Source organism: Colletotrichum graminicola, assembly GCF_000149035.1.
Source record: "Colletotrichum graminicola M1.001 genomic scaffold supercont1.23, whole genome shotgun sequence".
In the NCBI taxonomy this organism is placed as follows: domain Eukaryota; kingdom Fungi; phylum Ascomycota; class Sordariomycetes; order Glomerellales; family Glomerellaceae; genus Colletotrichum; species Colletotrichum graminicola.
This window is the reverse complement of record NW_007361027.1, coordinates 175692-190837: the sequence shown is the minus strand read 5'-3', so window position 1 is coordinate 190837 and position 15146 is coordinate 175692. Positions and strand designations below refer to the sequence as shown.

Below are 15146 nucleotides of genomic sequence, written 5' to 3'. Positions count from 1 at the left end.
GATTTAGCTGTATCACTTTCAGCCTCGCCAACCTCAATTTACGCCTTCCGTACATCTCTAATTATTACAAATTTAACATTTAGATCCAGATAAACAGCCTTCCTTTTCCTTGCTGTACTGTTATTAATTTTGGCCTGTAGAAGCTCTATTTAATAATAGGCAGTAGCTAATTAAAAGGACTACTACTAGAAGCCTTTTTTAACCTTTCTAAAGAGCTAGCGTTATGTAGTAATGTTTTACTTTAGTTAGCTAAATAGGTGTAATTAATCCTTAAGGTCTTTAACCTTCCTTAGCGTAGACTACTTAACAGCAGATAAATATTCCTTAAAGTCCTAGCTAGTATAGGCATTATAAGCCCCTTTTGCCCTCTTATTAATTAGTGTTAATAGTATTAATAGTGTTAATATATCTAGTAATAGATAGGAGCTTATTAGAGGCTTAGTAATAGTAACTAGCTATAACCTAGTGTATTTCTAGCTACTTTTAATATTACTAGTAGTTAGCCTAGCCTAGTAAGCCTTATAGTAGTAAGATATAAATAACCTTTTACTAATAATAGTTAAATTATTTTACTATATAAGGTATCTAAGCTCCTTATAATAGGCTGCTTTTATAAGACTAAAGACTACTTAATTAAGGGGCTAGAGGATATAAGAGGTATATAGTAGTAAGAATAAGAGATAGATATTATTAGTATAGTATAACTATATAAACTCTATTATTATATAGCTCCTATACCTATCTAAGATAAGTAGTCTAGCCTTATAGGGTTAAGAAGGCTTAGTCTAAGGAAGAAAGACCCTCTATAGCTACTTAATAGTAGTATTATTAGTAGTCTACCTATTCTCTATTACTATAAATTCCTATCCCTTATATAGATTAAGATTTAGAGGGAACTACTGCTACTAGACCTTTTTACCCTTATATATAACTAAGGGATAGATAGTATTACCTTTAGTAAATATACACTTAATAATAGATACCTAGGCTTATGATCTAGGCTGCTTTTTCCTTACTGCCCTTGTAGCAGCCCTGCCTAGCACTAGGCTATTATCCCCCTTGCCCTTAAGGATGCTAGTCTTATCTATATTATATCTGTTAGCTAGGTTAATAGCAGTAATATGAGGCATAGCGAGATATTTAAACTAATTCCTAATAACCTTAGTAGATGCCCTATTAACACGCCTAGAATTAATAGAGCAACTTCTCTGGACCTTAATAGATGGATGCCTTTGTAGGAAGGCATTTACCTATTGCCTTCCTAGAGGTTAGGTATCTCCTATGGCTTGGAGGATGCGCTGGGTGAAATCCCTTAGTTGTTGATGGGTTGGAGGAAGCCTAAGATCGGCCTGATTTTACACCTAACTGGCTAGGCTGGCCTCCTGGGCATGAGATAGTTGCTGGAGGTCTTTAAAGGCAGCAGCCCTCTTTTGGGTGCCGTTCTTCCGGTCTTGAAGTGTTGATTGTGGTATACCCTATCGCTTAGAGGCATTACGAAGAGATATACCCTTTGTAATAGCAGTAAGTGCCTGATTAATCTTAACTTTGGTATATTTGGTTATTGGGTAATGAGGAAGGTATTCTGAAAAAATGAAGTGATTTGGAGAAAAATGGAAAATGTTGTGGCACTTTGAAAATTGAGGCTATCTAGAAAGTGGGTGGCTGGGCGGCATTTTCTGGGTGGGCGGAATGCAGGGGTGGGCGGAAAGTGGGTAGTTTGACTTAATCTTTGAATTCAAGTAGGAGAGTTGTTGCATTGCTATAATCGCGACTTGAGCCTCATGCAAATATTTTCTTCCGCTGTCTCTCTCTCTATCAAACCCCAGAACCCCTTAATCCCGTACCCGGACAGCCAGTAGCTACCCTTGTCGTCTTTCCCCAAGATAATAACTCCATTGGTGAAGTTATATGGTCCGTGAAGGATTTGCACGTAAGACGGCAACAGAGACGTACTACGTGGCTTTTTAGTAGCAGCAGAGAAGTCAAATCCATAGAAGTTTGCTTTTTGAGCGTTGGTGAATGAGATGAACTGCATGGAACTTTCGCCGAAAAACGGGGGCGCCTTGTTTCTGGGATCCTGTCGGACAAGCGAGGCGTATGCTTCTACTTGCCCACGAGAGCCTTGGTTAGTAACTGCTTGACGAATTCGAGATGCCAGATAGCTGAGCGGCCTCTGGATGAGTTCCTTGGCGGGCATTAGAGTCACTACGGTGCCGACACAATTGCTCAGGAATGGCCTGTCGGGGGGTATAAGATCCTTGAGAACAGACCGCCATTGGTACGCCTGTTGAATAACAACCTTGATTGTGAAAGAAAAACAAGTCTATTAGCATACGCCTCTGTTTTCTTGGGATATGTACCACTTACTAATCTCTTAGAGTCTTTTAGGACATTTGACATTACCAGGCGAGTTACCCATGCCATAAGAACATCACCCTCGCTCAGAAACGGCATTGTCGTTGTTCCATCGGAATTTGCCGCAGCAGAGAGTTCCGCTAGGGCTGTTTCCCTCAGACTTTTGAGATACTCGGCCGGCATGCATACCATTCGATGCTCTTTGTTGGAGACAACATGACTGTAAATATTTCGGGCCACCCATGACACCACACCAAGCCTAGACAGACGACGGTCGGTCAGCACGTGAGGTTCGATTGGATTTTCCCCAAAATTCTCCAAGGGGTATTCTTCAGCCGCAACTGGTTTAAGGATTTCTCCACTTCTGCCTTCGAGAGCGAGCTTCCAGGCGTCGAAGAGACACTTCACAGCGACGCCGTCAAACGACAAGTGCATCCAGTACAGCACAATAACTGTTGCGTTTTTGAAAGATACAGTTCGAAGGCCAAGCTCGGGTCGATCTTGGTAGAGATAGTCGTTTAGCTCAGTCGCTATCCCGGGGCCGTAAACAAGGTCATTTAGATCACCTGGGTCTCCTACAATCGCAGGTCCACCACCAGGCGGCGGGTGAGGAATTCGCGAACCTGATGGATGGTCCTCTACAGCTGTATCGCTGAGGTCCAGGTGGTTATAACTAATGGCAGGACGTTCTGGGGAGAAGGTTTCCGGAATATGGCGTTCAAGCTCTCCACAGTCCTATCCCAAATACAAGTCAGAGGTCAAGCCCTCTTGAATGTCTTGAGATTGTATGTGTCTCACATTCCGTCTGATTCTGGCTCCTAGCTTGTTCCAGCCAGGGCGGCCAACCACACTTTCAAGAGCACTACGGAGCCTCTGGACATCCAGCGCATCGTCGAACACCCACATTGTGTACATGACGAATGTCCTGAAGAGTATGGTATCGTCGAAGAATCCCACGGGGACAACGCGATCGGTAGGCACACGCTGCGGCGCCTTCGCCTGTTCCGAGAAGAAACCAAACATATTGCCAGCGTCGTATAGCTACCACTCTGCAAAAAAAGCTCTTGTTGAAGAACAGGTGCTAGGAGAATGAGGACATAAAATGATAAAAATGGGAGTCTACAAAGTAAGTCTGTCATCAGCTTGTCTCCCATTTGGAGAAAGCTTGACAGCTGAGTTTTGTGTTAGCATCCTGAAATCTTATTTAGAGTTAAGTTATATGTGATAACCTATCTGAGACGCTCTCTAACTTAGTGGATGTATCAGCTGAACGTATTAGCTTTCCTATTGAACACCTGATATAGTTCCACAGGTAGCCATCCCGGACCTAGCTGAGGGGTTGGATTGCAATAGGTCCCGGGCCAATTGCACGACGGGTCTGAAAATAACATGAGATAGTGAAACAGAACAACCAAGCAAATAACACGACAAATACGTATACGTGAGAACACAGGTGGAGCCAATTGAAGTCAATCAAGGTTGATCTTACTGTAGTGGAAAGCATCCTAAAGAGGAGCCGTTGTGTACGCTTGTAATATGTGACACGTCAATATCCATCGACCATGCTTACACCGGTGTGTAGCACTAGGCGACAGGCTAAAGTAGGTATAGACATATTCAGAGACGATGAGCCTACTTGTGTGGATTCATTACTCCTAATTCCATGTGTGTCTAAGGCCTCATAACTGATAATACTAGAAGGCCGGCACGTAGGATGCTAGCGTAATAGCAATAAGGATAACCAAATCAACTGAATTCGTCAACATCCCATCGTGGTTAGGGCGATGAAAATAAAGACCTAGAAAGTCTAATCAAATAGAGAATGCAAGAAATACAATTTTTCGCAGCGAATGTGGATTTTGTTAGGAATCAAAACATGAGTTATGGTGGCACGCAATAGGATAATAATGCTCCACACTTGGTTTGTCACGTAGCTTGTTTCATAACAACTAAGCTTACGACTACAAAACTTATCTACATGTTTACTATAGTTTACATGCATATGCACCAGCTATTCTTAAAAGTGAAATTTCATCTTAGAACTTTTAACTAATTTGGTAGGTCTAACTTCCCCACTGCAGAACCCTCTTGCCCAAGGTCATTGCTTCTATTGATAAGTCCCCTTGCGCTGCTTATACAAGATCATTATTCATACTGTTGTTTATCAAAATTATTTTTTCCTAGTTAATCATGACAAAGAAAGATTAGGGTGAAAATGTGATACCTAGAAATACTCTATTCCTTCCAAGATTGGGGCATAAAACGTCCTTTATAGTACCCTGGCTGTTTTGTTTAGCCTTTACTTATAACCATCCATCTTTCCTTCAGTACAGGTTTTGACTGTGAATACCCTAACTTCCTCTAGCAGGGCGACCTGGCAGGTTTCTTGACACAGGCCATATTGAGAGAACGAGCCAGGTCTGGCGGAATATATCAATGATTGGAAACCTTTGTCCCCTTCTATTTCTGATCATCCGGCAGACACGTTCTCATTGCAATCCCAACACAGCATAATATCTTATAATCCGTATCATCAACATGAACACTACATCATCGCCGACTTCAGATGGTACACTTCCGGCCAAGGCAGCCTATCAATGGCCTGTAGCTATAATAACGTTACTTACCTGTGTGCTTGCCTTCACTCTACATATGGCCCTTAGGAGCGACAATTCAGCCAATATTCCCATAGTTGGGGCACAATACGGGGGGCAAGAGAAGCGCAGAAAGATGTTTCTGAGCGGAGAAGCCTTTAATCTGTACTTGGAAGGATATAAGAAGGTTGGTAGACCAAAATAATAGCTTAAAGCAAGCGACTGTCTAACAGCTCTCTTTCCAAGTTTCAAGAACAGGCTTTTCGTATCACTACATCAACAAGTATGTGACAAGATAGTATCAAAGTAAATTTAGGTGTTTGCTAATGATAACATTAAGAATCAGCAAACATTGTCATGGCTCCTAAGTTTATGGACGAGTTGAAGAGTCTTCCAGATGATGTCCTAAGTGTTCAAAAAGCTATAGAAGAGGTTAGATGGAAGCCGTTGCCAATTCTAGTGGACACCTTTAGGTTCAATGTTGACGCTTTACAACAGTCAATGCAATCAAAATATACTGGTGTCTTAACAGACGCTAGCCTACTTGTTTATACAATCAAGACAGCCTTAACACCAGCTCTTAGTGCGTTATTACATCCTGCCCTCGTCTCTGTCTATGTTTAGGGTAAAGGCTTACCTTTACACTATTACAGCTCGGATTAATCCCATCATCTACGAAGAGGTCGTTAATGCTATACGAATCGAGCTTCCAGAGTCCGTTGAATGGACTGAGGTTCCCGTTGTGCATAAACTGATGCGCATTGTTGCAATGGCTTCTGGTCGTGCTTTTGTTGGACCTGAGCTCTGTCGAAACAAAGACTATGTTAACATCTCAGTCAGCTATACTGTTGATCTTATGATGGCGATACAAGCAGTCTCTAGCATTCAGCCACATATGCGACCTTTTCTAGCGGCAGGTAGGCCCGAGGTTAAAAGAGTACAACAGCGTGTTGCTGAGGCAGATATGTTTCTGAGACAAATTGTTGAAGCAAGGCGGGAGGCTGCTAAAACCCCTAACTATCAGAAGCCAGATGATATGCTACAGTGGATGATAGAATCTCAGAAGAAGTTTGGCCAGAAGGAGGACAGAGAGCTTGCAAGATGTCAATTGGCTATAATTGTTGCTGCTATTCACACAACGACAGTTACAATAACCAACGCGTAAGTCATTCCATTCATAGGAACGTTTTCTTATAGGATAGTATCCAATAACTTTATTGATAAGACTATACACCCTAGCAGTAATGCCAGAGCTTGTTACTGTTCTTCGAAAGGATATACAGCAAGCTATAGCTAAAACTAAGGGCGTTTATACTAACGACGCCATGCAAAACATGAAGAAGGTTGATAGCTTTCTTAAGGAATGTATGCGATGCTACCCTCTAAGTGCTGGTATGTCCCCCTATATCCTGTTGTTTCTATCTCTTGGCTAAGTTCTGTGATAGCGTCCTTCCAACGGAAGGTCCTTAGACCTTTTACTCTCTCTAATGGTCAAATCATCCCCGGAGGTTCCGTTATTGAAGTGCCCTCAATCGGCATCTATACAGACGAGAATTTCTTTTTAGAGGCAAACAAGTTCAACCCATTACGCTTCTATAAATCATGTCAAGAAAAAAAAGAACACGGAACCGGAACCAAACAGGCCAAGGTAGCCGCTCACGCCCAGTTCGTCAGTGTAGGCCAGTCAAGCCTAACTTTCGGATATGGGCGTCACGCTTGTCCAGGCCGCTTCTTTGCCGTCAACGAGATCAAGATGATATTGGCGACGATCTTATTGAACTATGATTTGAAAAATGTGGAGGGCGTTAGAGAGAGATATCCTAATGTGGTGTCGGGGCCAATGGTAAGTTTAGCGAGAAACAAGGATACCAACCCTTGACCCGCTGACTCTGTCAACTAGAGCATTCCGGATCCTAAAAAGATGATATTGCTGAAGAAGGCGGAATTATATAACACGTTTTCTTGAGACCGAATTTGATTAAATGGGTCGTATGATATCTTTTGAAACAAGGGATGCTACGTAGCTATTTGTAGGAGATAATAGCCTGTTAGAATGCAAGCAGGACATATACGCACTAACCTAAGGCGCTTATACCTAACACTAATGAGATCCTTCTATTCCTTTCTGTTGTAATGTTAACTGTTACTAATAACTCTTATTGTTGTTAGGGTTAACCCTAACAATTACCTAGGTAATTGTAACAGTACGCCGACAGTGACGTCCTGCCCATAGACCTTCCAGTGGGCTTTAACCAATCTAGCCAGATCGCCAAAAGATCCACCAATGCTCAAGTGTTCCTCGTAAGCATTGCTGTTAACTCCACTTACATGGCCTCTCGCCATTTTGGGTGGGTAGGGGTTGCCGTCCTATGACAATAACTATCCTTCTTATATAGAGGCTATAATACTACACCCTATCCTGTCTAGTGGGGTAACATTGCCTATAGCTTATTAGGCAGTAACATAAGGATAGATTTACACTAATTGAGACGACAACTATAGAGAATACTAATAAAATAATTACATAGGAGAATAATAAATAAGTACACATTAATAGGTTAGGTTAGCTAGACAGCTAGAGACCCTATCTAGGGCAAGCACTTAGCTGGCTCTATTTAGCTAGCTTTTGGCCTACATTACCTCTAACAGCTCCTATTGCTACTAGAAACCCTGGCTACTACATTCAGTACCTTTTTGCTATATTGACTTTATGTGTTACCCCTCTAACTCAAATACCCCGCTTCTGCACTACCCCTGCTTTTGCACCACCTAAACTCTCCTCCTTTATTAACATCACTACTTTCTTTAAACTATTATAATATTTCCTATAGTTATCTAAATCGCTTTAAATTTTTAGTATACCTTCCTTAACCTATTATAAAGTAATATACTAAAGATTAGCTCTAATAGGCACTTCTAGATATTAATAGTAGTTACTTTATCTGCTAGGCAGCTTGTAAATAGGGGATCTTATACTATACTCTTTAACACTAGCTTTATAGTAGGTAATTAAAGGGCACTACTTATGCCTATCTATAGTGACTATCCCTAAGCTAGGAGGAGATATTAGCTGCCTATATATCCCTTTAAGATTCTTTAGACAGGTCCCTTAATTATTAATAAGTAAAAGGCCTAGTAGAGCGTATAATAGGTAATAGGTATCCTCCTCTTAGTAAGAGGTAGATAGCCTAATTCTAGTAGTAAAATCTATTTATTAGAACTAAGGGCTCTAGATTAATAAATACCTACTAATAGGCAGCCTATTCTTCTAAGGTTATTAAAGAATTCTTTTATTATCTAACTAATATCTTTACTATCTAGGGAATTTATTTATCTAACTAATAGAATATAAATAAGACTAGTATTATAGAGGGTAAGGGGGCTAATAGGCTAGTAATAGGCTCTTTAAAATTATAGTATATCTAGAAAAAGCAGCTAGGATCTAAAGTATAAATATCTCTTATTAAGTATATATTTACTAATAGGAGATCCTTATACTTATTAGTTATATATAAAGGTAAGTTAGTCTAAGCCTAGTAGTTCTTATCTAACTAATCTAACTTATTAAGATATAAAAAATAGTACTTTACTTACTTTAATAATAGCTAGATAACTAATAATACTACTTTTAAATAGCTAGAGAAAGTCTTTATCTTATTAACTACACTTACCTAGCTAGAAGAGGCTAGACTATTAATCCTTAATAGGTATTATAGCTATATAACTATTAATTTTATATAGTAATACTAATAGTATTATATATATCTCTTTTTTTTACTACTATACTCCTCTGCTGTCCTTTAGCCTCTAGATATAGCTATTTTTAGCCTATTAAAGCAGGCCTACTATAGAAGGGTTAAATATCTAGATAACTAGGTTATAGATTTAACTATAGCTAGTAAAAAGGTATTTCTAGAGTGTTATTTTAAGGCCTATAAGGCAGCTATTATAAGTAAGAATATTAGTAGTAGCTAGAGGTTAGCTAGATTATAGCCTATATATATAAGATACCTCTTATCTAACTTAATAGTAACTAAAGCCTAATAAAGCTAGCCTAGCTAGCAGCCTAGTAGCTAATAGTAAGATAAAGCTATATTTATTATCTAATAGTTAACCCCTTATAGATCTACTAATCTATAGGATTAATTATAACTATTTAACTAAATAGACTAAAATAGGTTAGATACCTATACTATTTATTACTTATTTTAAAAGGTCTAAAAGGGGTATAATAAGTAGGTATATAGGGTAGCCCTTCTAGAAAAGTAGGTTAACTTATTATAGGCCTAGTTAGATAATATATAGTTATATAAGAGGAAAAAGGTCTAACTATCTCCTAATAGCACCTTTACTACTATAGAGGATATAATCTAGGCCTAAAGTCTAGATACTAGTAATATAGATAGTCTAGATAAATCCGGGGCATCTGAATTACCTAGCGAGGCCGAAAGTTACATATAGGTGGGCGGCAGAGATAGTGAAATAAGTGGTGATGATGGTGGTGATGATGGTGGTGATGATGGTGCAAATGTGGGGGTGGTGCAGAAGGGGGGTATTTGAGTTATAACAACTATAACTGTGGCTATTCCTCTTAGGTATCACGACTTTACATGTAGGACACTCTTATATACTTATATCGCCTATGAACTCCTGCGCTCTGCCAACCATCTTCAATCTTCCTTCTGACAGTATAGCAACCATGTCTTGATCTGGATGCATGTTTTTCGTTACTCCACTTAACCTGTGTGTAATGGCAATAACAGTGTGACCCCGCTTGGTAAAATCCTGGTGTAATACCTTTTGCATCACGGCCTCTGTCTCTGGATCAAGAGATGATGTAGCTTCATCAAGAAGAAGAACCGGCATGCGATGGGGACGGCTTAAAGCCGCATCCGAAGGACTTTGTCGAGGGTTCAGAACCTGCAGTCTTACAAGTGCGCGTGCCAAAGCGAAGAGCTGCATCTGGCCGGCGGACATACCCGGTAGGTCCGCCATCGTCTTGTCCAGTATAGATTTCGTTTCTGTGGGTGATAGATTTGGCCTACCATAAGTGAAATGGGACCACAGGCCAGCTCTCTGCAAAGCGGCAGCAATATCTTCGTCCGGAAGGGAAGCAGCTAACTGTGTAGAAAGATCGTCAGCCAAATGTTTGACAACTCAACATTAAAGAAAGGTATTATAGAACTCTCACATCAAGATTAAACCGAAGAGTGGCTTGCCCAAAAACGAATGGGTCCTGCGGAATTGTGATGAAGCATCGCTCCCTGATCAAAGAGCGAGGGATCAGGCTTATATCAAGTCCATCCACCTTAATTCTGCCAGAAGTAGTATCCAAAAGGCGCAAGAGCGTCAATAACAGAGTACTTTTGCCGCTAGAATTTCGGATCACCTGTTAACTAGAGATAATAGACGCAATTTCATAGATTCCCAGAGCCTACATACCTGCCAGTACGACCGCAGACCACGAGCTTCTGTCCTGACGAGACCTTGATGGTGACGTTTTTGAGGGCTAAAATCCCTGGTCTTTGACAGGAAGTTAGATGTGTGGACAGATGTGTATGTGAAGAGAATGTCTTACTTGTATGCCACCGAGATATCATCGCATTCCACAATGCCAGAGGAAGGCCATGCATCTACTGGACTGTAAGATTCGCATGGCTTGTCCTCTCTGGGAGTCTTCGCTTCTAAGTCCTTGAGTCGGGAACTGCCAGTTAATCAGCGGATAGTCAAATAAGCTTGTTGGACCTGTGGCAGGAAATATAAAGAAACTTACATGGCGCCAAGGGAGATTTCCATGTTAGTCCAGGAGGTCACAAGACCCAGGAGAGTTGTGTTTGCGAACAGGACCAGATTCATAGCCATTCCAATCTGCCCGGCTGTTGTCGACCCCCTTAACATTAGAGCAAGGACGATTAAGATCGTCGCAATGGCTGCAACTAGAAGGTCGAGTACTAGTCCAAGCCACTGTTGTAGACAGAGGAGAGTATAGGCTGGCTGCTGGGACTTATCCAAGGAGCTGATGTTCATATCTTCAATCTTGTTTTGCCAGGAAAAGGCGCGGATTGTTATTATTCCTTCATCCTGATAGCATAACCGTCAGTCAAGTTTCTCAACCAAGGTGTGTCGGAATATCATACCGATTCCAGGAAGCTTGAATAAACTGCAGATTGCGCCTCCAGATCAAGGAGTCGAAGTTGTCGGGATGTGCGTAGATATACCCGCTGGATCAAATAGACAATCGCCAGACAAAAGGGAAGTGTAAGGGACATGAATTTCTGCGCACTGAAAAGCAGAGTAGTTTGTACAATAAGCTTGGAGACCTCTGCAAGGTATTAGCAAGTGATTGTAAATAATAGGATTGTTCTTACGATTAGAAAGGGCTAAGATAGCTGGTGGCAGTTGCCTATCAATTAGTTCTAGATCTTGGCTGAATCTATAATCAATCAGTGTATCATTCAGCGTTAGTCTTGGTCAGTTTCTGAGGTTCAAAGTCAGGCACGCACCGATTAAGTATAACTCCTGTATTAGTCGTGGAAAAGAAGCCAAGTGACGCCCTAATACAAATAAGCTAAATTCTTAATGCGACAAGACAATAAGGGAGGATATACCCTGTAACAGTTGAAATCAGACGGCGGTGCAATTCAGCTCCTGACCTGGGTGCAATAAGGATATGTGTCGACCTTTTCCAGAGTTAGCAACAGTTGCTCAGTAGGACAAGAGATATTCATTCTGACACTCACCACATAGAGCCATTGGTAGAAACCCACGCCAACAGAGATGCAATCAAATAGCCTCCTACATAGAAGTTTGTCTGAGAAGGAGGCGCTTCGGTCCACTTTTGCAACCAATACTGTGGAAATGTGACAAAGAATGAATAGCACGATGTGCACGCTAAGAGTGTAAGAAATTTTCGGAACCCAACAGCTTTAATGTAGTAACCTACCAAGCTGATTAGAAATAGACATTAACTAGAGAGGCAAAATAATACACGTACTGTAGAGGGAAATATCCCCTGTTGCCCGACTCAGGTCAGAAATAGCATCAGCTACCCTTAGTTCCTGGTTCTGTAGAGTTTTATCTGCGTGGATTTCCTTGTTCTTGCCATCATTCATTGCCGCGTCGGTATTGACTTTGAGGATTTGCTCTGGGCTTTGTGGCAGATTGTCTAATGTCCCTCGGTATTTGACTGTGTTATCTCCAAGGACAACAAGTTCATCGGCCAAATGAAAAAAGGAAGCTAAAATCATATCAGGGTCCATAGAGTGCTATAAGAACAAGTATGGTGCTTACCTGAGTTGCTTATAACAAGCACAGCAGTTTCCATCGTTCGGCAGAGACCATCAGGCCCCAGAAGGTTCCAAACAATACGGCTTTCTGTTTTACCATCAAGAGCACTGAAAGCATCGTCGAAAATCATGATATCACAACGCGCATATATAGCACGTGCAAGAGCCTAAATCCATGTAGTGAGTTAAGTGAGTTACTGACCAACTGTTTTCCTTTCATTGTTTTGGAGAAGGGGAAGAGATAAGAGCATGGGTGAAGGTTATACGCACCACACGTTGTCGTTGCCCCCCCGAGATATTCAGACCTCTGCTTCCTATCATGGTCTCATGTCCGTCGGGAAGTAATGAGATATCCTCTTCGAGACAGCAGAGACGAACGACCTCCTCATACCAACTCGGCTCATAGGATGAGTACCCACATATGGCTGACTTGAGAGTTCCGCTAGGTAGCCAAGGGAACTGATCGCAATAGCCTATTCTTTTTGAAGTGACGGATATGCTTCCACGTACTGGTGCTATCTCACCTAGGATAGCTTTAGCAAGTGTTGTTTTACCGCTCCCTGTTGGCCCCAAGCAAACGATCACTGATGCCCGTTTCACTACAATGCTGACTTTAGTGAGAATCGGAGGGGCTTTTGGACCTGGCTGGATATCCACGTTATCTATAGTGACCGCTGCAGACATGCAGGTGGAACCACCATCAACCTCCTCAAGATCTTGTCTGTGGTCGTGTCGAGGCGGCTGCAAGAGGTATAGCTGGATCCTCTCAAAAGCAGCTAGTGAACCAATTGCTTGTGGCACGATGGACATTATCATGTTAGCGGGATGGGTCACCAATCCCAGCAGTGCCGTTGTTGTGAATGCAGTCTCCGTGTCCAATGCAGACCCGTTGATTCGGGCAATCAGGACAAAGAGCACAAAGGTGATGATAGGGGTAAATATCCCCAGTGCATTCGCTTGGAATGTCAGAAGGAAAGCTGATATAGAACTGTAAAACAAAGAACGTACCACTGGCATTGTAAGCAACCATCATCCACCTAACCCTGCTGCTCATATCAAGCTCCTGGAGCCTCAGGGAGTTAATTATGGATTCAGTGTAGGCCGTGACACCCAGCATTTTCAAGCCTTTCATAGAGCTAAGCATTGAGCTCGTCATGGCAAGGCGCTTTTGGGTAGACTCGTTCCAACCCTTTTGCTTGCTCTGGAGGTTCTTAGCCACGTAGCGACTCATCCTGGAACAAACTAATATAAAGGTCAGCAATTAATTCTATATAACTGGTTGATGTCTTGAAAACACTCACAGAATATAATGACAAGAGGAACCGGACAAAGCCAGCCCACCTCTTTACCTAGCATCGTGATACCCACTATCACTTCGATCACCTGGGCCCATGTCTCATGGAAGAACCTGGCACTCTGGCAAATGCCGTTGGCATCTGTGCTCATCAATGTCACGGCTTTTGCGTCGCTGTAACCACTAGACTGCTGGTCTAGCGACTTCCGGTTGATGAGGCCAACCACTGCACCTCGGACCATAGTCTGCAGTCGGTTGAGACGGTGGTTATAAACGGCTTTAGAGATCTGTTGCGATATGAGTCGTTTGGACGTCAAAGGATAGGAGACAATTGGCTCGAAAACTCACCGCTAGGCCAACATAGACAACAACAGCCATTATAATCAAGGCATAGCCTGATTCTGGAGAGACTTCGTCGACCGCGGTGCTTAAATAGCGCACAACAGTGCTGATGAGGACTGGTTGAGCATACCGAAAGACAATAAGGAAGAGACGAGGAACAATGGGTGCAAGGAAAGGAGAGAGGAGGCTCGCAACCAGAACCCTCGGAAGAGTCAATTTGGTCTCCGGCATTGCTGTGTAATTGTTAGATGCTACAGAGATACATTTGCGATATCATCTCAACCTGCGGGGCACATACATCTTTGATCCCAGGCTCTCAAAGCCTGTCGCCGAAGCATACGCGACCCAAGCTTGCTATCTAGCAATGGCAGGCTGTCCTCATCCAAGATATCAGTATGCCCTCGGGCTAGGATCGGGTTGATCCACCAAAAGAAGGTCCGGCTCAAGACACCTGCCAGTTGCTCTGGAGATGATTTGGTCCCTGACACCTGCAGGATCTTCCCCTTGCCTCGGCTCTCAGTAATCAGTAGGCATAACTTCACAAACAAACTTATCGCTGTTGGAAGGAATTCTGCCCGTGTCAGAGACATGATTCCATTTTTGGAGGCCTGTTCACCAAGCACGGCAGCATCGTATACCAGAGAAGCAAGTAGGTAGATGACTGCAAGGTCTGAAGGGCGGGTAGAACGAGCATGCTCCAATAGAAGCAATGGAAAGAGGGCCACGTATGCAATGAACGACAGAGTGACAGACAGAGCCGTAATAAGAGGACGAGAAGGGTTAGATAGTGTCTCAATCACAATAGTGAGTTGAGCAGCTACCAGAAGAACAGCGAGAAGCTACGATTAAGGGTTAGCTGTGACCACGCAAGCTCTCCCTAGATAACTGTGACACACCTGCTTGGCATAGGAGCGGTGCTGTCCCGAAACAGTTTTCACTGTCTCTTTACGCAGTGTCCATATGCGATGAGGGAGCAATATCAGGAACAAAATCGAAGAAGAAGCGGCGAAGAGGGAGAACAGTGCGATTGGGAGATGCATGGTTGGATTCGCATCACAATGCGTGTGGCTTGTCTGAAGACAGCAAAGAACGGCGGTAGCAGTGGAAGACTTCAGCTGTGATTTAACCTGAACATGAAGATGGAGATACTGGTACTGGGAGCATTAATTGAAATATAGGTTGGCTCCATTCAGCATGAGGCCCGGTGCAGTGATCCGGATGGGGAAGGTCGCTTGGGCGTATGGGGGAAGCTAAGCTATTATAAAGTGGGTAAAA

At 42.4% G+C, this 15146-nt stretch overlaps 3 protein-coding genes across 3 annotated transcripts; 1 reads left to right on the top strand and 2 right to left on the bottom strand.

Moving 5' to 3' along the window:
• Positions 1-1759: 1759 nt before the first annotated feature.
• Positions 1760-2197, bottom strand: GLRG_06229 (uncharacterized protein; the record flags this gene model as incomplete). Its single annotated transcript, XM_008096914.1, has 1 exon — positions 1760-2197. The coding sequence occupies one exon, from the start codon at positions 2195-2197 to the stop codon at positions 1760-1762; it is 438 nt and encodes a 145-aa protein (XP_008095105.1).
• Positions 2198-5604: 3407 nt separating this feature from the next.
• On the top strand, positions 5605-6114 carry GLRG_06228 (uncharacterized protein; the record flags this gene model as incomplete). The annotated part of the gene is made up of 1 exon (XM_008096913.1): positions 5605-6114. A coding segment is annotated over one exon (510 nt), but the record flags the coding sequence as incomplete, so codon positions are not given.
• Positions 6115-9572: 3458 nt separating this feature from the next.
• Positions 9573-14911, bottom strand: GLRG_06227 (ABC transporter; the record flags this gene model as incomplete). Its single annotated transcript, XM_008096912.1, has 18 exons — positions 9573-10070; positions 10141-10321; positions 10392-10472; positions 10528-10653; positions 10723-11030; positions 11087-11271; positions 11318-11382; positions 11453-11503; positions 11558-11629; positions 11690-11888; positions 11944-12186; positions 12240-12402; positions 12506-13191; positions 13244-13477; positions 13537-13816; positions 13878-14104; positions 14170-14710; positions 14768-14911. The coding sequence occupies 18 exons, from the start codon at positions 14909-14911 to the stop codon at positions 9573-9575; spliced, it is 4284 nt and encodes a 1427-aa protein (XP_008095103.1).
• Positions 14912-15146: the final 235 nt, after the last annotated feature.